Raw genomic sequence first — 23108 nt, 5'->3', positions numbered from 1 at the left:
AGCCTGGCCAACATGCTGAAACCCACCTCTACAAAATTAGCTGGGGATCGTGGCGTGTGCCTGCAATCCCACCTATCTGGGAGACTGAGGCAGGAGGATCACTTGAACCTGGGAGGTGGAGGTTGCAGTGAGCCGAGATCGTGTCACTGTACTCCAGCCTGGGTGACAGAGTAACATTCTGTCTCATAAAAAAGCTTGGAATAGCAAAACTTTAATCAGCTATAATTATACCATTTGATGTATTCTCGTTACGATATTTTTTTTTTTTTTTTTTTTTTGAGACTGAGTTTCGCTCTTGTTACCCAGGCTGGAGTGCAATGGCGCGATCTCGGCTCACTGCAACCTCCGCCTCCTGGGCTCAGGCAATTCTCCTGCCTCAGCCTCCTAAGTAGCTGGGATTACAGGCACGCGCCACCATGCCCAGCCAGTTTTTTGTATTTTTAGTAGAGACGGGGTTTCACCATGTTGACCAGGATGGTCTCGATCTCTCGACCTCGTGATCCACCCGCCTCAGCCTCCCAAAGTGCTGGGATTACAGGCTTGAGCCACTGCGCCTGGCGATATTTTGGTATTTTTGAACCAATATGCATGCAGTCACTGTCTTCATTCTGTCTGCTCTTACCTAAGAACTGCCTTATATGTGACATCAGAATTCCATTTATGTTAGAGCAGCAGTACTCACTTAGCTCGAAAGCATTATGGTTATCATAGCAAATCAGTTTAGTTAAGGTTAGTACTATTCAGGTTTGTGATTGGCACTTTGTCTCTTTTGGAACACAGGCCAGAACCTAGAAGAAACCATATATGTGAAATAAGCTGACCTAACCAGAGATTCAGAGGCCATGTATAAAGTATCACTGAGCGCTAGGTGGCCTTCTGCCAATACTTAGGGCAGCCTCTGGTCAGCAGTGGCCGTAATTACACTGTTTTCTTGGTTTGGCCTGGTTTGTCTTGGGGAGCACCACTCAGGAGTGGAGTAAAGAATACACTCCAGTTTCCCTCCCCGATTCCAAGTACCGGGTTTCTCCTGCATGTTGAGCTTTTCCTTTTGCTCTTAGGCTTTCAATTTAACTACAGGTGTCTTACTGCTCTTTGGATCGTTGACTGTGATCCCATATTTATTCTTCATCTGTGTACTTTTGGTCAGTTGTTCCCAAGTTATGCTTGCCACTATCCTTATTTTGAAGATTGTATAATGACTTCTCAACTAATTAAAACAAAGCTTCAATGTCCTGGCCACAACAGGGTTACTGAGTATGGAGACTTTTCAGTGGTATGGACTTGACCTTCTCTTTGATGTTACCTGCCTTCTCCATGTCCTGTTTCTAGTTGAATATATGGTATTATGTAAATTTATTAGAGTCCCATTAGGAATAATTCTAGGTATAAAACTGGACTGAGCTTTGGGGAGTATGAATTTTTTCCTAGTCTGGAGTTTTGGTGAAATATATTACAGCCATCAGAATAATTCAGTAAAGCAAGTTAACTGGCTGAGTTGGAAAAAAAAAAGAGATAATATAAAGTGAAGAATTTCTGGACTGCTTATATAAACTTAAGATAACTTCAGCTCTTTTCTCTGCAGTAGAACATTCTTTTGGCTCCTTATTTTTATTTTTATTTTTTTGAGATGAAGTTTCACTCTTGTTGCCCAGGCTGGAGTGCAATAGCGTGATCTTGGTTCACTGCAACCTCCACCTCCAGGGTTCTAGTGATTCTCCTGCCTCAGCCTCCTGAGTAGCTGGGATTACAGGCATGTACCATCATGCCCAGCTATATTTTTTTATATTATTTATTTACTTATTGATGGATTTCACTCTTGTCACCCAGATTGGAGTGTAGTGGCACAATCTCAGCTCACTGCAACCTCTGCCTCCCCGATTCAAGCAATTCTTTTGCCTCAGCCTCCCAAGTAGTGGGACTACAGGTGTGCGCCACTACGCCTGACTAATTTTGTATTCTTTATTTTATTTTATTTATTTATTTTTTTGAGACGGAGTTTTGCTCTTGTTACCCAGGCTAGAGTGCAATGGCGCGATCTCGGCTCACCGCAACCTCCGCCTCCTGGGTTCAGGCAATTTTCCTGCCTCAGCCTCCCAAGTAGCTGGGATTACAGGCACGTGCCACTGTGCCCAGCTAATCTTTGTATTTTTAGTAGGGACGGGGTTTCACCATATTGACCAGGATGGTTTCGATCTCTTGACCTTGTGATTCACCTGCCTCGGCCTCCCAAAGTGGTGGGATTACAGGCGTGAGCCACTGTGCTTGGCCTTAATTTTGTATTCTTTAGTGGAGGCAGGGTTTCACCATGTTGGCCGGGCTGGTCTCAAACTCCTGACCTCAGGTGATTTCCACGTGCTTTGGCCTCCCGAAGTGTTGGGATTACAGGCATGAGCTGCCACGCCCAGTGAGCTCTTAATTTTAAAACTATGTATAGGTTATCTACTTTGAATTACTACTTTGAATTCTCTGTGGCAAATAACATATACACGAACCCAATCTATTCTGCAGGGCTTTCCCACTCCCAACTTATGAAGAAACAAGCCTGTCTTTGAGGGTCATCTGACCCCAACAGTGTCTGCACATTGAATCACGTTCTCTTTCTAACAGTGCACAGAAAGCATTTTTTTACATTGTTCTATTGTAGATTTCTTAGGTGTTGCTTTTCTCCCTTAGCTAGGGAAGTGCACTGTAAACTGTTCAATTTAGTGTTGATTTATTTAGTTTTATAGATTTATGTTTTCCTACATTGGGGAGTTTTCAGTGACCTATGACACCTTTGCAGCCGGGTGTGAGTTAAAGCCCTCATGGGTGATAGTGATGACATATATACATGTACGGGCTGAGCAGGGAGCAGGCCAGATCACCCCATTACAGATGATATGCCATTCTGGGTTCTTTTCAAAGCTGGTCTTTTTCTTTTTTTGTAATGCTGCCTCTGCCTTTTTGATGCCCACAAACGCCCATTTGCAACACTCTCATCACTCTCTAGTCTGGGGAGTATATGGGAGAAGTGATTCAATGCTACCTACATCCTATAAATATCTGACAGAATACCCTGGAGTTAATTTCCATCTTCTGATCCATGAACTGTTTTTGCCCTGGCTCCCTCCCCAGGCCAGCACAGAGATATGAAGAATAGGTTTGGGGTGATGGGGAGATTTTCTCTTATTGATTAAAACTTTTTATTTTCCCTTTTTCATTGAAATGATCTCAAAGCCAAGGCAAGAGATGCTAGCAACGTCATTCAAGAAGCTCATTGTTATTTTAATGAGTCTGCGTTACACCGTGCAGGAAATTAGAAGGCCTAGGTAATTGAACTGTGGAAAATTATAGCTGGAGAAATTCATAGCTCTCCCGTCAAAATGGAATTAGATATTGGCTATTGCTGTGAGGGCACAAGTGCGTTTTGGTAATTGTATATATTGTATATTTATAAAGAATGATTTTCCTTTTCACTGTTACACCTTTATTTATTTATTTTTATGAGGCAGTGTATCCATCTGTAAACCTAATTTATTCTCCTAGGTGATTTATTACATGCAGTTGCCTTGTATTACTGTCATTAACTCAAGGTTACAGTGGTTAACAAGCTGTTTCTAGACAACTGAGCTCCATGATAGGGTCCCTTCCCAGAGCGGAAGTGAATTTTACCTCCAGTGATTTGTAGTGATTCTGTGTTCTAATACAGCAGGAAGTACTTCCTTTTTTTTTTTTTTCCTCACCCCCTTTCCCATCTTAATAATACAAGGTAGGATCTTTGGGTCTGATCCCCATGAGTCAGGTTGGTGTCTGGGTAGTGAGAAACTTGGAATCTGCCACTGGAATTAACCAGCTATTTTTTTCCCCCCATCTTGCCCATGCTAAGCAGGCTGCTGCAGACCTGGGCTGAAGTCTAGGGAAAATAGAACCAGGTATCACCTTTTAAGGTTCTTATTATTAATAACTGTGCAAAATGAGCGCGAGTCAGGATCTGTAGGCTTGAAGCATTGTAAAGCTGAGTGAATAAAGGTCTTACTCTCCTTTAAAGAAAGTCACATGGAGATGTAAAACATTGGCAGTCGCTGACACTTCCTCCTGGAAATGGGAGAGGGCTGATCATAATTGTCATTACCTGAGTTCAACTTGCATGTCACAAATCCACTCTGGAGGAAGGTCAGACCTGCCCCTCTCTTCTCCCATTTCCTGTCCAATGCAGGATTCTTTGAGTTTACTCTGTGTTCCTTAGGATACTAACTAGCTTCCTTGTGAATTTCTTGCAGCATACAGTGAGCGTTTATTGGTTACTTGGTGCCAAGCATGTGCTACAGAAAACAAAGGTGACTACAACCCAGTCCTTGATCTCAAGAAGCTTCCAGTCTAACAAGGGAGACAGAAAAGTTGTAATTCAATGTAATTTGTCAAATACTAGCATAGAGCTCAGCAGAGGGCAGGCAGGAAGAATTTAAAGAAAAGGAGATGCCATCTTAACTGTTTGCATTGCAACGCCATTGGGTTCTTAACAACACTTGCTCGATCTTTTTTTCCTGGGGGCATCCAGCTCCTTCCTCATTGGGGCGTTTTCCACATTCCCTGTGTTCAGAGCACCTTTGGCTGTTTGCCTTTCAGGTTGCCAAGAGGGTGATCCTGTTGTCCGGCACGCCAGCCACGTCCCGGCCCGCAGAGCTCTACACGCAGATCATTGCAGTCAGGCCAACTTTCTTCCCCCAGTTTCATGCCTTTGGACTTCGCTACTGTGATGCCAAGCGGGTATTTATTATCTCTTCCCTCTCTAGCCCACCCATATCTCACCCTGATTTTGACACTTATCTTTCTCTTCTTCTCTCTGGCCATGATACGGTCAGAAGAGCACTGACCAGGGGAATGGATTTTGGTCCTTCTGTTTCTTACTATGACCTTGGAATGTCCTCAAGGGTAAGATGAAAATGGTCCTCTTACCCTTTAAATCCAGTGTTAATGGTTGTGGTGATTCCAAGTCATCTTTTTCCAGTAAAGGGACCAGTGGCCGATGTGTAGGTGTGTGGAGCTCTGAGAGCCAGCTGCTCCCTTGCCCGGGGTCACAGCTCTGCACGGGGCACAGTGCTGGAGCTCTAAAAGAAAAGTCCATGTCAAGTGCTGGCCCTAGAGAAGATGCTGGCATTGAGGTGACCTAGGGGTGAGGCTGAGGCCGCAGACAGACAGAAGAAAGTGAGAGGGTGAGGGCTTCCTCCTGGCATGGGGAGAATATGAAGAAAAGGTGGAAATTCCTCCCTGTGCAAAAAAAAAAAAAAAGATAAAGGTAGATTGGGCAGCATGATCCCAAACTGCCTTGGGTGGGCTCTGTGAGTGCAGTGCCAATGAAGCAGACACCCAGGACCTACAGTTGGTCCTCCAAGAATGCTCTCCCCAAATGGCAGGGAAGCCCTGTAAATGCAAACGCATTGCCATGGAACCCTTGTTTCTAAAACCACATTAATTCAGGCCTCAGGGATTCTTGTACGGTGATCGGTGATCGAGTCACAGATGTACTGACACTTTGGAGAAATGGCTGCAACTTCCCCTCCAAGCCTTCTATTCGGGAAAAGCCTTGCTGTGCAAGTGCATGATATAAATAGGATTGTCTGCCTTATTTTTTAAATTTTTAAAAGAAGAAAAAAAAAGTTTTCAAGTACTTTAAAAATATCCACTTACATTCAAACAAAGTACTTATAAGGTAAATTGTAGTGCTTAGCATAGTTAATTGCAAAGCATTTTTAGGTGGTTATTGAGGCAGGAAATTTCCCAATTGTTAAATGTATTTAAAAGCCATAGCCTTCTTTAAACATGTATTTAATTCATTTTTCCTGTGGATCAATCCAGATTAGATTGGTGCTATATAGTTTTCATGGTCCCTCAAAACTCTTCATGTATGATTTAGATTTCTGTCCTGTTTCCAAACAGTCCACTTTCTTTTTTTTTTTTTTTTTTTTTTTTTTTGAGACGGAGTTTCGCTCTTGTTACCCAGGCTGGAGTGCAATGGCATGATCTCGGCTCACCGCAACCTCCGCCTCCTGGGTTCAGGCAATTCTCCTGCCTCAGCCTCCTGAGTAGCTGGGATTACAGGCATGCGCCACCATGCCCAGCTAATTTTTTGTATTTTTAGTAGAGACGGGGTTTCACCATGTTGACCAGGATGGTCTCGATCTCTTGACCTTGTGATCTACCCGCCTTGGCCTCCCAAAGTGCTGGGATTACAGGCTTGAGCCACCACGCCCGGCCTAACAGTCCACTTTCTAAAAAGGATCTTCTCTTTCTTGACTATATCTGGGCCTATGGCATAATAATGTTCAGCTAGTGATGAAAGGGGCTGCAGATAAAATTCATTGCCTTTCCTCCCCACACTGTCCCTTCCTATGTTTCCAGTCTCAGACCGGCATCTCCCCAGTAGTTTCTCCTGTCAGAAACTGAGGCATTATTTTTGAATTCTCCTTTTTCTGCCTTCTCGATGCACCTCCCCTATAAAACAAAGAATACCTTCCTCATCTTCACATCCTTTTTTCCATCGAGCCCAGGGCCTGGTATCTGGTAAGTTTTCAATAAAAGCTTGTTGGACTATGATTATCCCAAAGTCCAATTTAAAATCTTGGCTGCATGCAGCGGTACATGCCTGTAGTCCCAGCTACTTGGGGGGCTTGAGGCATGAGAATTGCTTGAACCCAGGAGGTGGAGGTTGCAGTGAGCCAGGATCATGCCACTGCACTCCACCTGGGTGGCAGAGCAAGGCGCTGTCTCAAAAAAGAAAAAGTAATAAATTATTTGATATTACTAAGTTTTAACCTACAAGATTAAGAGCTAACAATATTAGAACTTAGGAGCATGGTATCCGTCTTAGTCTGTTTTCTGTTGCTATAACTAAATACCACAAACTAAGTAACTTACAAAGAATAGAGGTTTATTTAGCTCATGGTTTTGGAGACTGGGAAGTCCAAGAGCATGGCATTGGCATCCAGTGAGGGCCTTTTTGCTACTTCATAGCGTGGCAGAAGGCATCATATGGAGAGAAGACACGAGCATGTATGTCAGTTCAAGTCTCTTGTCCTTTTCTTATAAAGCCACCAGTCCCAACATGGGGACCCTACCATGATGACCTTATCTAATCCTAATTACCTCCCCAAGGCCCCACCTTCAATCAACATATGAATCTGGGGATTACTTTTCTAACATGAGAAATTTGGGGGACACATTTAGGCCATAGCAATATCCAAATTATGATATCCACTTGTTCTCAGCATGGTTTTTATTTAATGCAACCCGTAAGCCAGTAAGCCAGGCCTGCCTTTTTTTTTTTTTTTTTTTTTTTTCCAGCTTCATGCATTAAGAAACCACTGAAAAGAACACCTCATGCTGAGCTCATTTGCAAACCAGTAACTATCTGAAGACATTTACTGAGAACTTCCAGTTGATTTCAGAGTGTTTTTTAAAAAGAAGAAATAGCTTTACATCATTTTATTTCTCTACCTTTGACCATCTCTTCCTACTCTCAATTTAGCAAAGGTTTATGAGACGCCTATTCTGTCTCCACCATTACGCTAGGCTCTCTAGCCCTCTATAATGGATAAGCTTAGCCCCTACCCTCCAGATAGCTAGCTCATCAGCCAGGAGGGGAGGGCTACCTTAAAATACAAAGTAGCACACTGGCTTCCTGATTTTCTACAAGATTATAGAAATCAGTCCAATTTCCAGTAAGATTGTTGGTGAAGGATAGGGCTTTTTTAATGGTAACATCTTTTTGTTTGTTTGTTTGAGACAGAGTCTTGTTCTCTTGCCCAGGCTGGAATGTAGTGGTGTGATCTCAGCCCACTGCAGCCTCCACCTCCCAGGTTCAAGTGATTCTCCTGCCTCAGCCTCCTGAGTAGCTGGGATTACAGGCATGCACCACCACGCCTGGCTAACTTTGGTATTTTCAGTAGAGACTGGGTTTCGCCCTGTTGGCTCGGACTTTCTGACCTCAAGTGATCCGCCTGCCTCAGCCTCCCAAAGTGCTGGGATTACAGGCGTGAGCCACCACACCCTGCCAGTAACATCTTCTCTAGCTGTGTGACGGGGAATGGACATTTGAGCTCACTGCCTCCCATGGGCTACGCAGTGAGGGAGCCATGTTTATGAAGGACTGCCTAGGCACTCAGCCAGACTGCCAGAACCCTGTGTGGTGGGCTCCTCCTGCCAACCCGAGCTGCCATCAACAACACTGCAGTTACTTTTATTGTATTGTACTTGTTTGTGCTGGTGTAATTCATACTGAGGAACAACAGTTTTTAAAATCCCTGTAAATCTCATCAAATAAAGATGTTACTGACATTATTTTATTACATTGTGCAACAGACTCTGTAGGATAAGCCATAGGGAAAATTCAGTATTTAATGTACAGGAATAGTCTGACAAGCCGAGCTTTTTGTTTGTTTTTTAATAAAATGGACACCCAATTGCTTAACTTCTGGCATTTGCTGCTGGAAAAGAAAGCTCAGTGCCAAATTGTAGAATGCTGTGATCGGTGTTTTTTTGTTTACCTCGTTCTTGACTTTTCTCTCTCTTTTCCTTTCCATTTCTCATTTGTTTTATTGGGGGTTTATTTTTCCCTGTAAGTCACTTGAAGTTCTCTGAACTAAGCGAGGGGTGGTTGTGAGAAGAGGGACCTCCTAGGAGCCCACGGCCCTGTTGAGCCGGGTCTGGAAGGAGCCTCATGGTGCTGCCGCTGTTTTCTCTGCAGATGCCTTGGGGGTGGGACTACTCAGGTTCCTCCAACCTGGGAGAGCTGAAGCTCCTGCTGGAGGAAGCCGTCATGCTGCGGCGTCTCAAGTCCGACGTCCTTTCCCAACTGCCTGCCAAGCAGCGCAAGATAGTGGTGGTTGCCCCAGGACGGATCAGTGCCACGGCCAGAGCCGCCCTGAATGCTGCAGCCAAGGAAATGACCAAGGACAAAACTGTGAGTCTAGGGCTGGAGATGGATTTGGAAGCAGATGTGTCTAGGTGCTCCTTTCCATGAGGGGCCCTTGAAAATGACCCAGCGTTCTCTCAGCTTACCTTTCTGTAACCTTTTCCCTGTTCCCTAGGCAAGAATAGCAAGTCCATTTCATTCCTTAGCCTACCTAGTTGGTTTTGAAAAATCTCTTGTTAACGTGTGGTTTTATGCTTGTATAGATTGCTGGTGATGGATGTCCGTAAAGATAAGCACAGGCAACAGCAGGGTAGTGATCAATATTCCAAAACCCTCAAAGAATGTGGAAATTATGTCTACTGTATTTTGAGTCTAGTATGCCTTAGTCTAGTAACTGTTGTTAGAAAATTAGTCCTAACATATTTGATACCTATGTTAATCCTTCAATCATACCGTGTCATCTGTGTTCGTCGAAATAGCAAGTCAACATTCCTATAACAAAATAGAGTTTTCAAACCCTCCTAACCTTTGAAATCCCTGTTACAGGCAGGAAGTTGGCATCCCCCTTTCACAGAGAGGGAAACTGAGGCTCACAGAGATGGCAGTTTGCCCAGGGCCTCTCAGCTGCTCCATCGCAAAGCTGAGGCTAGAACCAAACCTCTTCCCCCTGTATTACAGGACTCTTTTCACTACGGTGCTTTTGTCTTTTTAAAACACTTTTATTTTATTTCTGTCTTTAGTGTCATACTGTGCTAAGTGCTATAAAGTAATCTACACCAGATCTGTTTCTTTCCTCTTAGATAAAACCTTGTAATTTCCATTGCCAAGAAGATAACAGTCATTGATATTTTTCAACATCATGAAGCATTATCTGGGGTTTGTATTACCCTGTATAGAGATGTTTCGATTTAGATGAGATCTCAGCCTTCTGGGAGGTTACAGAATAAATAAGAATGACAAGAGACAGAATGCATGTTTTTCGTGTTATTTTACCATGTGTTGAGCAAGATTCACTAATAACTTAAGAAATGGCAGGGTAGAGAATGCACTGACAAATTGTCAAGCTGTATTGAATTTATGCTGTATTACATAGAATAAGCTGAATGGTCTGGAGTAAGTGAGGAGGCATCATCTCTTTACTGTGGAGTTTGCAAACAAAGTTCAACAACACTGATATGGACATACAGACCAGTGTTCTCAGATTATATTTCAGTGGAACCATGAGCAAAACCAGGAAGCTTTGTCACTAAAATCAATCTTCGTGGTCTTTCGTTTATTTCTCTCATTGACAAAAATTCAATGAGTAGGACTTTTTTTTTCAATTTGAAGTTTTTTTCTTATAACATTTTCCTAAACCTTTAGTGTCTGCTAACTTTTGTCTACTAGTGAACTCCACCAGGCAAGAAAACCAATGAACTGGCATAGCAAATATAATATTAATGAGAAAAATTCAGGCATGCAATGTTTTTAGATGTAAAAATCTGAATATTTATAAGATTATATATATATATATATATATATATATATATATATTGCCAGCAAACTTGTTCCTTGTGTATGTGAGATGGAAGTAGGTCTATCGGTGTTTGGTGAGATTCCCTAGAGAACACTCTCACCAGTTACCTCCTGAACCAGTTTCAGAACAGCTAGGTAGACACCTGAAAAAGCAATTAGTTGGTATTTGAATTAAGGAGGAAAAGCACATCAACTCGTTAAAAGACAATGGTGAATTGTGTAGTATGGCCAAAAAGAGAAAGAGAGAGAGAAAAAAAAAAAAAGAAAAGCAGTAGGAATTTTGTACTTAATGCAACAGGATCTGAAAGCATTTTGTAAATTCTGCCAACTTGTATGGTTCAAGTAAGGGGAGTGGCTCTTTTCAAAGACGATTTCAGATGCCACCAGAAAGTTTGATTTCGGAGTTTGTTGGTGATGCTAAGAAATTAACTAGGATGTGCCATGGAACTTAGGAATATTGGGTGTTTTATAGCTTTAGGTAGCTGTGAAAATCCATAAAATGTTTCCAAAAATGTGTCGTTGGAAATATTTTAATATTTTCTTGCTTAGAAATGGAGCCACAACTTCCTTTTTGTTGTGGAAAAGTACATAAGGATAGTGCCAGTTGCCCAAAGCCCTGCCTATTGGGTGATTATCCTCTTTGCTTTGTAAACACCACGGAGTCTTAACTCCATTTTGCAGATTATGAAAATGAAGCCCAAATTGCAGTGTAATTCTTCAAGAATCCAGCTGAGAAAGAGCCCAGAGCTCTTCTGAGTTCAGCACTTGAGAGTTGCTGTCTGCTTCTTTGGAGTCTTAGGAAAATTAAATGTTTATCCTTGAAAGATAGAAATTGAGTTGGTACACATTACCTAGTGTATGATGGCTGAAGCCAGACACTAAGTTCTTTCAGATAATAATTCCTTAGGAACTTGATGCCTTTTTGTGTCTTTTTTTTTTTTTTTTTTTTTTTTTTGAGACGGAGTTTCGCTCTTGTTACCCAGGCTGGAGTGCAATGGCGCGATCTCGGCTCACTGCAACCTCCGCCTCCTGGGCTCAGGCAATTCTCCTGCCTCAGCCTCCTGAGTAGCTGGGATTACAGGCATGCGCCACCACGCCCAGCTAGTTTTTTGTATTTTTAGTAGAGACGGGGTTTCACCATGTTGACCAGGATGGTCTCGATCTCTTGACCTCGTGATCCACCTGCCTCGGCCTCCCAAAGTGCTGGGATTACAGGCTTGAGCCACCGCGCCCGGCCGCCTTTTTGTGTCTTAATGTTAATTCATTTTTATAATGGAAAATCTAAGTTGAAAACAGATGTATATGGTTTGTGCTTTCAGCCATCAGAACCTTTGGATTTCCAAAGCCATTGATTTGGTGCATTTCTAAAGTATGGATCTGATCAGGAGCATTGCTGTAACTTAATTCAGGAAGGGAGTCAGCATCAGCTGGAGGCCGGACTAAATGACCAGAGGCATGTCTTCCAAACTCTCGCCATCTATGACATCCTGAGTTGGAAGGGTTAAAATGGGGAATTAATGTTTTTTTATGGTTTTAGCCGGATAGGGAGGCCCTGTGGATCTACAGAAAGTCCCCTCTCTCCACTGCCCCCAGTTTTTTAAGTTACTTTTTAGTCCTAAGTTTCCTTGCAATGTTGCAAATCAATGGTGACTCCAGCCAGGCATTGCTGACCTGCCTGTCAAGAATTGATTGTTTCTTTGTTCCTTCGCACGTTTCCATCTGGAAGAAGACATTTCTTAAAAAGCTTTATATTACAGAAGCCAAGGTGAAGGAGCCAATTTAAAGAATATAATATATAACGTAAGCCTTTTCTCATTTTTTCAGCTGAAATAATGGCTATTGCCTCACAGGCTAAGAAAAGCTGACTGTAATCATCTTTTGTCTAAAACCATTTTTTCATCCTCAAGACCAAGAATGGAGAAATGGAACAAGTCCATATAGATTTCCTGGTGACAATATCAGTTCACCCTTGCCATTTGAAAATCGACTCAAATTTCCAATGTAGAAAAATTTAAAAACTCTATTGAATCTAATTTAATTAAGGTCTAGTCAGGAACAAAGAACGAAGGTTATTTAAAATTTCCTGGCCAGTAGCTGGCAAAAGAAGTAAGATCACTAGTAGAGGGTATTATGTCTGCACAGTTTGGGGGAGTTTTTTTAAAGCTGAAATTATTGATCTCTCCTACATTAAAAGTATTAATACAATAGCTATATATTGTATAAAATATGAAAAATAAAGAAAAATATTTACAGTAAGTAACATTTATTGAATACTTGCTATGTGCCGGGCATGGTGCTTTATGTGTATTTAATTCTCACCATCAACCCAGATATTTGAGCCTCAGAGCCTGCACTTACAAGTGCTACAAATTCTGGTTCTACCATTTAGTAGCAGTGTGACAAGTATACTCACTTGACTTTTTTGCCTCAGCTTCCCAGTCTGTACAATGGTGATAATAGTGCCTTCCTTATGGCCATGTTGATTATTAAATGAGTTAATGCATATATAGTTCTTAGAACACTGCTTGGCTGTTAATAAGTAGTATATGAGAGTTACTATTTTTATTACTATACCATAAAGAAGAATTATCTTTTATTCAACCATAATTTTGGCATATATAATTTGAGTATTTTTCTACAATTATGTCTGTATATGTCACTTTAAGATATATTTTATATATCTGCATATAATATATATAAAATATATATCCAATAAGCAATATGTATATTTTAAAAGCAAAACTGGGATCATACAAACACATCAAGTGGGAAGGAAAACAGGTTACTTATGAAGACTTTTGCATGTTGTTAAGTATTCTCTTAAAACATAATATTTAGCCAGGTGTGCTGGCTCACTCCTGTAATCCCAGCATTTTGGGAGGCCAAGGTGGGAGGATCACTTGTGCCCAGGAGATCAAGACCAGCCTGGGCAACATGGCAAAACCCTGTCTCTACAAATAATACAAAAAAATTAGCAGAACATGGTGGTGTGTACCTGTAATCCCAGCTACTCTGGTGGGAGGCTGAGGTGTGAGGATCACCTGAGCCTGGGAGTTTGGGGCTGAGGTGAGCTGTGATTGTGCCACTGCATTCCAGCCTGACAGAGAGAACTTGTCTCAAAACAAATAAACAAACACCAGAAAACAAACAAGCAAAAAAAACACAAAAAATATAATATTTAAAGACTGCATATTGCTTTGTTATTCTGTGTCTAAGTAAGATTAAAAAAAAAATGGCTCAAGCCTGTAATCCCAGCACTTTGGGAGGCCGAGGCGGGTGGATCACAAGGTCAAGAGATGGAGACCATCCTGGTCAACATGGTGAAACCCCGTCTCTACTAAAAATACAAAGAATTAGCTGGGCATGGTGGCACGTGCCTGTAATCCCAGCTACTCGGGAGGCTGAGGCAGGAGAATTGCCTGAACCCAGGAGGCAGAGGTTGCGGTGAGCCGAGATTGCGCCATTGCACTCCAGCCTGGGTAACAAGAGCGAAACTCCGTCTCAAAAAAAAAAAAAAAAAAGTCTGTGTTGTGTTTTCTCACGTGGCTATAATTTTGCTAATCATTTTTGTTGGGCCTTTAAGTTATTTTCAGTTGCTCACTATTTTTAGTAATACTGTTCGGGAAAAGTAGCTTACATAGGAATTTGTGTACATCTGATTATAACATGCGTATCAATCTTAAGGAGGAAGTTTCTGGATGGCAGAGTTTTGGCATATCTTAAAGGGGGTTGGTACGTTTTGCGACATCATCCCTAAAAGGTCTGGCCCAATGTACCATCCCACCTGTCATGTGTAATAAAAGTGTTTGTTTCTTCATACTCTCATCAACTCAGTGCTAAGTCTTGGGGCAAGCTTCCTGAAAGTGCATCGCAGCATTTTTCCATCTGTTTTACCCTCTTTCTTTCTTATTAGGGAGTGTGGCATGAGTGAGTACAGGTGGGAGGGGCAGGCCATCTCTGAAGGGCACAGGAGTGAAACGGTAGACAGGGGCTGACTGGGGTGCCGCCTGATAGAGGCGCACACACTGCGAGTGAGGTCACCATGTGTAAGCCTGCTCTGCCCCTTTGGCTACTGGAAACTGCATTGGGTTAGAGGGCCTAGTCTGCTGCTGGGGACCCTTAGAGGTCCATGAATGGATTTCATGAAGTCTCAGCTCACTAGCCACAGGGGAACAGTTGTGTATGTGTCCAGAGCCTGCTGCAAAATAGGAGGGTAGGTGGCTGCCACTGCCAAGACACATGTAGGATATAAATGGGATCTACAGTCTAATCAGTGGCCCCATGGCTTCCTGCGGTTCCTCGGCAGTAAAGTCCTAGAAAGGAAAATGGTGGAAGGACACCATTCAAAGCTAAGAAGCTGGCCAGGTGCGGTGGCTCTTCCCTATAATCCCAGCACTGTAGGAGGCCGAGGTGGCAGTATTACTTGATCCCAAGAGCTGGAGACCAACCTGGACAATATGGATCCTGTCTCTACAAAAAAATTTAAAAAAAAGAAAAGAAAAGGCTGGGTGTGATGGTGCCTATCTGTAGTCCCAGTTACTTTGGAGGCTGGTGGGCGGGGTGGGGGGGGACAATGCTTGAGCCCAAGAGGCTGAGGCTGCAGTGAGCCATGATCAAGTCCAGCCCGGGTGACAGAGCAAGACCCTGTCTCAAAAATAATAAAAACTACCCCAAGGCTCAGAAGCTGTTTTAACCAGACAGCCTTTTCCTCCATCTACGGTCATTTGTTTTAGGTATATTCTGGCTGTGGTTGCTTTCCTGAGTTACTGAGAACCAAGAATGACAAGTTCCAGGCCATAGATATTACTGCTGTTGAATCATGTCTTTGTTCCCTGGGGAAGCTGTTCTGTCAGACACAGATCTCACAGAGCTTAAACACAAGAAGTGAGTGGGGGTACACGTGTAAAACCGTGCTTGCTAGTGGAAGGAGATGGCTGCCTGTCTTGGTCCATTTGTGCTGTAACAAAATACTTTAGACTGAGTCATCTATAAACAAAAATATATTGCTCACAGTTCTGGGGGCTGGGAAGTTCAAGATCAAGTGGCCAGTAGATTCAGTGTCTAGTGAGGGCCCAGTCTCTGTTTCAAAGATGGCAGAAGGAACAAACAGGCTCTCTGTTCTCAAGACCTAAGCATCTCCCAGAGGTCCCACTTCCCAACACCACTGCACTGGAAATTAAGTTTCAGATTATGAATTTTGGGGGAACACTCTTACCAATGATGGCAAGAATGTGATCTCTGGGAGGCCAGAGCGATAATAAATGTTATCTCACATTATTATGAAATGATTTGAGCATCTCCTGTGTTAGCATTCTTTATTAGGAGTCACGTAAATGTAAACCATAAAGAAAACAGTTTCCTCTTCTGGGAAGTTAATTGCCTTATGTGGGAGGTAGACCAAGTACACCTGAATAATGGTTTTAAGATGATAATAAAATAGGCCAGGCACGGTGGCTCACGCCTGTAATCCCAGCACTTTGGGAGGCCGAGGCAGGTGGATCATCTGAGGTCAGGAGTTTGAGACCAGCCTGGCCAATATGGTGAAACCCCGTCTCTACTAAAAATACAAAATTAGCTGGGCATGGTGGCGCATGCCTGTAATTCCAGCTACTCAGGAGGCTGAGGCAGGAGAATCGCTTGAACCCAAGAGGCAAAGGCTGCAGTGAGCCAAGATTGCGCCACTGCCCTCCAGCCTGGGTGAGACAGAGTGAGACTCCATCTAAAAAAAAGTTAAAAATACGATAAAATAAAATTATAGTAAAATAGACTAGTCAGAGTGCATTGGAATTGATTCAGAAGTCTTGGACAGAGGTGAGCTCTGTAGGTCAGGTATAGTCACAGCGTGGCAAAAGAAAAGAGGGAAGCAAAAAGCAAGTTGGGGAAATGGCACATGTAAGATGTCATCAGGCTGTAGTAAATGGGTATGCTTACCCAAGGCCACATTTCAGAGGGTCACATGGGTTTGGTGTGTACGGTGAAGCCCCACCTGAAATGTTTTTCCTAAGAGCTTTTGTGTTCCTTGCCTCTTAGATTCTTGCAGCAGTTCTTGGACAATGGCAAAGTAGCTCTAATGCCATCTCTGAGGACAAAACCAGACCCAGGCAGTTCCTCTGATTGGCCACAGTGAAAGGGGAAGTCATTGTCAGCACCTAGGTCTCTTGATTCTGGTGACAGGTGGTTAAGATTTGTAAAGCCCATGGGAGCAATAATTAGATCTGCTCATCCCAGAGTTCTCAGGCTGGGGCACTTAACATTATTAACTTCTCTTTCAACAGAAACAGCAGCAGAAAGAAGCCCTCATTCTCTTTTTCAACAGAACAGCTGAAGCTAAAATCCCATCTGTCATGTAAGTGGCCACTAAGCATTGACCTCTCTCTCTCTCTCTTATCTTTAAAAAAAAAAAAACTTATTACTTTAGTCTGCCTGAATGATTTTACTACACTCTAAGAAACGACTAGAGATTATAAAATAGGGCTTTTGTTGGGGAAGGAAAAAATAAAAGAGATGATCAGAGAGTAGAATTACAGCTGCCTTGAAAATAAAGCTTAGTGGGGGCAGGCTCATGCCTGTAATCCTAGCACTTTGGGAGGTCAAGGTGGGAAGATTGCTTGAGTCCAGGAGTTTGAGGCCAGCCTGGACAACATAGTGAGACCCCGTCTCTTAAAAAAAAAAATGAATAGAATTAGCTGGCCATGGTGGCATGCACCTGTGGTTCCAGCTACTTGGAAGGCTGAGGAGGGAGAATTGCCTGGGTGGTTGAGGCTGCAGTGAGCTAACATGGTGCCACTGCACTCCAGCCTAGCAAGAGAGTGAAACCCTATCTCAAGGAAAGAATGAAAAAGGTAAAAGTTTAGGGCACCATGCCCTTAATTACCCACAAGGCATAAGTTGGCCGGTAACTGGAGCTACTCCTAGCATGCTCTTGGGTCCCGAAGATAGCCTGTCTTGAGCCAGGTAGGCTGGAGGTGCTGCTCCTTAAAAGGAGGGTGGGGTTGTCCTCAACCCTAAAAGAAAGAGTTTTTCTAGGAGAACCGTGGTCATTTGTCTTTAGAGGAAAAAAAAATTAGAAGGAAAAGCTGCCTAGTGGGGATACTTGGGTCTTCCCCCAAATCAGGAAGTGTTATCCATTATTGACCTAAATAAAAAGACAAATGTCGTTGCCGGGCGCGGTGGCTCAAGCCTGTAATCCCAGCACTTTGGGAGGCCGAGGCGGGTGGATCACGAGGTCGAGAGATCGAGACCATCCTGGTCAACATAGTGAAACCCCGTCTCTACTAAAAATACAAAAAACTAGCTGGGCGTGGTGGCGCGTGCCTGTAATCCCAGCTACTCAGGAGGCTGAGGCAGGAGAATTGCTTGAACCCAGGAGGCGGAGGTTGCGGTGAGCCGAGATCGCGCCATTGCACTCCAGCCTGGGTAACAAGAGCGAAGCTCCGTCTAAAAAAAAGACAAATATTGAAGTTTTTTCAAAAGATGCGGACGGGCATGTGGTCATTGTTATGCTTAGTTCTATTTCCACCTTATAAACTAAAGCTAAAGTAATAATTTCTATTCTTCGAATGATTCATGACAAAAATCTCAATTGTATGCCTTTCTTAAAGAAAACCCCACTCCTATTTAAATATCACTGGGGCAGAAACCTGGCAATTCTAATGACGTGCAGTTTGCCTAATTTTTTATTGTTTAACATTCATGTGAAGCTCTGGCAGGATAATGGTCCAGTTGATGAAATTACGATGAGATTGATTCCTAGGGCTGAGTGGTGCCAGACTGGCTGTGGGGACTGAGGTCTGGGGATAGATTAAGCAGCGTACCTGCCCACCCTCGCACTTGTCCCACGTGCCTCTCCACACCCTCTGCCATGGCAAGAGAGTTCCCCGCACCACTTGATCTCCAATGCCCCCTTAAAAGACTGCCCAATGCTGGCCTCTCCCCTTTCCCTCCTTGGCACTTCCCTTTTCATTTATGACCCGGTTATGGATCTAATGTACTCCAGATGTGGTTTTTATGGCCTGGAAACTTTTCTCCCAGAAACACAACTGAGTTGCCTCCGCCAACCCATTTCTCATGTGCTGCGGAGTAACAGATGGCAAGGCTGTGTGTTTCTCCCTTGCTCCCTCAGCTCGGGACCTACCAATTTTAGAGTCCACTGGGTGCCTCTCCAGATGCTGCCCCTGGAGCCACCCATTTCCCTTGGAAATTTTAAGTCTATTCTACCACCTCATAAATAAACTTTGATCATACCTTATACGTACTTTCTCAAAATTCTGTTATACAATAAATTTTGTAGTGCTTTGTGGTTTACAGACATTTTTTACACTTATGAACTCATTTCACACTGACAGCATCTTTGTGAGATCATGTAAGTCACACTGCTCCATTTTAAAAATGCAGACACTGAGTAAATCTGTGACTCTCTGGACCTCAGAGTCACACAGCTAGTAAGTGGAAATTAGATTGTATGTCTTAAAAAGCCCAATTTCCTCAGCTACTTGTTTTTCTTTTCTTTTTTGCTGTGGTTCATTTTTTCATTTTAATGGGCATCTTTTAATATAAAAGCCAAGGTTATCGGGGTAGGCAGAGATTTCCAGCCTAGAAACTTGTAGAAGGTTATAGAACAACAAAGCTGTGTATGAGATACAGAGGGGAAAGAGGCGTTAGGAAAATTGGGGACTGTGTTTTTTATGAGCTCACCAAGTAGATTTTGTGGCCTTGTGACTTTTTGATGCTGTAGCCATAAACTTTTTTGCTTATAGTGTGGCAAATTTTATGTCTCTCAAAATAATTAAAGTAGATTCTATTAGTACTAACAGTTCACAAATTAAGCTCAAATCTGGTGCCCTGGTCAGTTGTGCTGTTTGAAATGATTCTTGGATGTTTAGAGGGCAGTCCACGTACCTTTCCCCTACCTGAGACATGTCCTTCAAGGAAGGCAGAGTCTGTTCCTTGCCCAGACGCACCCATGGCTGGGAATGGCCTCAGCAAAGGAGCTCACTTGCCTCTAATGGGCTTACCTCTTCTTTGGGATTGTGATCCCTCTTCAGAGAGCTACCAGGGGAGAGGAGGACCCAGCCAGGGTCTGTTAACCTGATGACTTCCTACCCCATACCCCTGAGGGTAGCCACCTTCTCTTAAGGCCAAGCTAAAGATAGGTGGGAAGTTTGCTGGGTGCGGTGGCTCGCGCCTGTAATCTCAGCACTTTGGGAGACCAACACAGGCATGTCACCTGAGGTCAGGAGTTTGAGACCAGCCTGGCCAACATGGTGAAACCCCGTCTCTACTAAAAATACAAAAAGTAGCTGGGCGTGGTGGTACACACACCTGTAATCCCAGCTACTCAGGAGGCCGAGGCAGGAGAATTGCTTGAACCCGGGAGGTGGAGGTTGTAGTGAGCCAAGATTTCACCACTGCACTCCAGCCAGTCTGGGGCAACAGAGCAAGACTAGGTCTCAAAAAAAAAAAAAAGGGTGGGAAGCTAAGAAAAAACACAGTGGATAGAAGAGAGAAGTAAATTAAAGGGAGGCCAAACAAATGAGATCCTTCTATCCATAGTCCTCTGCCTTGGAAGAGAATTCATTTACTATTGACTTAATTACTGGCTCTGTCATTTGAGGTCTAAAGTGGGAGAAGCTGGAGATCCTTCCTGGAATATCTCTTCAGTATTATGTATGTGTCAATATTACGCTTCTAGAAATTTGTGTACTGTCAAGAATTCCTTAGTCCCCTCCCTAAGTGCTTTCAGATCTACAGAGGACACTCTAATTTGTATTTAAAACACATTATAGCCGGGCGCAGTGGCTCAAGCCTGTAATCCCAGCACTTTGGGAGGCCGAGGCGGATGGATCACGAGGTCGAGAGATCGAGACCATCCTGGTCAACGTGGTGAAACCCCGCCTCTACTAAAAAATACAAAAAATTAGCTGGGCATGGTGGCGCGTGCCTGTAGTCCCAGCTACTCAGGAGGCTGAGGCAGGAGAATTGCTTGAACCCAGGAGGCGGAGGTTGCGGTGAGCCGAGATCGTGCCATTGCACTCCAGCCTGGGTAACAAGAGCGACACTCTGTCTCAAAAAAAAAAAACACATTATAATGATAGTCAGAGCTAAAGTGAAAACTGTTGATCATCTTCTATGATCCCAGATAATAAGAATGTTTCCATAACATACCAGACACACATAAAACATAAGGAATATAGCCTGCAGAGGATTTGTGAAAATAAAAAACAAACAAACATAAGGAATATATGCTTAATCTGTTTCGTTGTCATTGTCAAATGCAGTGAATATATCATGGACCTACTGGAAAGTGGAAAAGAGAAGTTTCTAGTGTTTGCACACCATAAGGTGGTTCTGGATGCAGTTACGAAAGCGCTTGAGAGAAAGGTGAGCTTCCTTTGAAATTCGTTATGGGTTGCTTTTGCCACGTCCCAAGTTGTTCTGAGCAGGCTTAGGTCAGATCCAAGCCAAGCGAGACCCATGGCTTCGGAAGCATTGCTGAAGCCTTTCTAAAGAAGAGTTCTTTTTGCTTGTAGAACCACAGTGGGGTCAAAATGTTTCCCCAGCCATGCCATTTTCTGTGCTCCAAATAGCCCAGGAGTCTTGCTTTAGGAACATCTCCCAGTGGCTGTTCCATTTTTCTGCATAATTACAAAGTTGGCAAGTGAGGGGATAGCAACATTGTCCGTTTGTACAGAGACAAGTATTTATGTGAATGTTTTCCTCTTTTCCTTCCTTTCATTCCTCCTCAGCACAGTGAAAGCACCTTTATTAATTGCACGTGGTTCAACGTGCAGACATTAGTGTAGAGTTTTACGGCTCTCCTGAAATTGAATAAAAGGGATCTAGAAGGGTTTCCAAGGATGTTTATGAAAACTGAACACACTTCCTCTCCTTTTCATTTTTGGTTAAATTTAAGACTGGAAACTGCTTTGTATGGTCCCTCATCGTTTATATTTATGTAATATTTGAATGTACATTAAGGGTACAGAGAAATATACAACAAACACCCATGTATCTCCCACCCAGATTTAATAATTGAAAAGTTTTGCTGTATTTATTTTAAAGTTTTTTTTGGGGGGGGTTGTTGTTGTTTTAATTTTGAGGCAGAATCTTGCTGTGTTGCCCATGCTGGAGTGCAGTGGCAGGGTCTCGGCTCACTGCAGCCTTCGCGTCTCAGGTTCAAGTGATTCTCCTGCCTCAGCCTCCCGAGTAGCTAGGACGACAGGTGCGCACCACCTCGCCTGGCTAATTTTTGTATTTTTAGTAGAGAAGGGGTTTCACCATGTTGCCCAGGCTGGTCTTTAACTCCTGGCCTCAAGTGATCCGCCCGCCTAAGCCTCCCAAAGTGCTGGGATTACAGGTGTGAGCCACCACATTCAGTCTGAAGGTTTTTTTTTTTAATAATAAAATACTTAAGTCCCCTCAATATTCTAACTCTATTCCCCTTCCATCCTCTTCAGCGATAACATCACTATTCTGAAGACAATGGGTTTCTTGCCCTCCATGTTGTCATACTTTATTCTAGGAGTATGTATCCTTAAGCAATTTATAGTCTCCTTTTTGCATATTTTTAAAAATTTAAAATAAATGACAACATGGTGTAATTATCCTGCAACTTACTTTTTATGCTCAGCATTGTTTTTGAGAGTTCTTCATACTGCATTACACGTTTAGTTCATTCACTGTAATGGTAGAATTGTATCTCATTGGATAGCTATACCACAGTTTATCTATTCTCATGCTGATGGACATAGAATTGCATTTACAGTGTTGCTGTTGTGCGAATATTATAGTACATGTATGTTTGTATCTATGCATTTCTTTATGCCTTGTATATGTGCCTTGTGTGGGGGAGGTAAATTCAAGCATAGTCTTGCATGGTTATTAAGTAGGCTCATCTTTATACTCAGTGTTGGCAAATTGCTCTCCAAGGTGGTCATTCACATTTATAATCTCACTAACAACCTATAAGGGTTCCTGCTGTTCTGTGTACCTATTAACACTGGTATCATCAGACTTTTTAGTTTTACCAATCCAGAAAAATGAAATATCATCTCATTCTTGCTCTAATTTGCATTTCCCTGACTACCAGTAAAATGCGTATTTTAGCTGTCTCCTGTGAATATTCTGTTTGTATCCTTTGCCTGTTTTTCTGTTGGATTGTTTTTTTCCTACTGATTTAGGAAAATTCTTTATAAATTCTGGATGTTCATTTTTTATCAGTTATCTTTTTATCTTTTAAATTTCTCTTGTGGGGGAGGGGGTCTTGCTCTGTTGCCCAGGCTGGAGTGCAATGGCTTCATCTCAGCTCACTGCAACCTCCGCCTCGGTTCTAGAGATTGTCATGCCTCACCCCCTACGAATAGCTGGGATTACTGGTGCGCACCGCCACGCCCAGCTAATTTTTTTTTGCATTTGTTTAATAGAGATGAGGTTTCACCACATTGGCCAGGCTGGTCTCAAACTCCTGGCCTCAAGTGATCCACCCGCTTTGGCCTCCCAAAATGCTGGGATTATAAGCATGAGCCACCAGGCCTAGCTGGTTTAATTCAATAATAAAATTCATAAATAATAAACAATAATAAAACTAATAAAAACTCCGACTAGATCTTTTGTTTGTTTGTTTGTTTTTGTTGTTGTTGTTGATGAGACAGAGCCTCACTCTATCTCCCATACTGGAGTTCAGTGGCACGAACACTTCTCACTG

The 23108-nt window shown here is 42.9% G+C and overlaps 1 protein-coding gene across 3 annotated transcripts in view; it reads left to right on the top strand.

Moving 5' to 3' along the window:
• Nucleotides 1–23108, top strand: part of SMARCAL1 (SNF2 related chromatin remodeling annealing helicase 1) — a 70384-nt gene that overhangs the window by 33869 nt on the left and 13407 nt on the right. For all 3 annotated transcript variants that reach the window (XM_074399056.1, XM_074399054.1, XM_074399055.1), the window contains exons 11-14: nt 4606–4746; nt 8723–8938; nt 16681–16751; nt 20683–20785. In XM_074399056.1, the coding sequence (XP_074255157.1) occupies nt 4606–4746; nt 8723–8938; nt 16681–16751; nt 20683–20785 (531 nt within the window). The remainder of the gene's footprint in view (nt 1–4605; nt 4747–8722; nt 8939–16680; nt 16752–20682; nt 20786–23108) is intronic.

This window comes from Saimiri boliviensis, chromosome 5 (genome assembly GCF_048565385.1).
Source record: "Saimiri boliviensis isolate mSaiBol1 chromosome 5, mSaiBol1.pri, whole genome shotgun sequence".
Classification (NCBI taxonomy): Eukaryota; Metazoa; Chordata; class Mammalia; order Primates; family Cebidae; genus Saimiri; species Saimiri boliviensis.
Note: the sequence above shows the minus strand (reverse complement) of the source record. Positions and strands in the feature narration are given on the sequence as shown.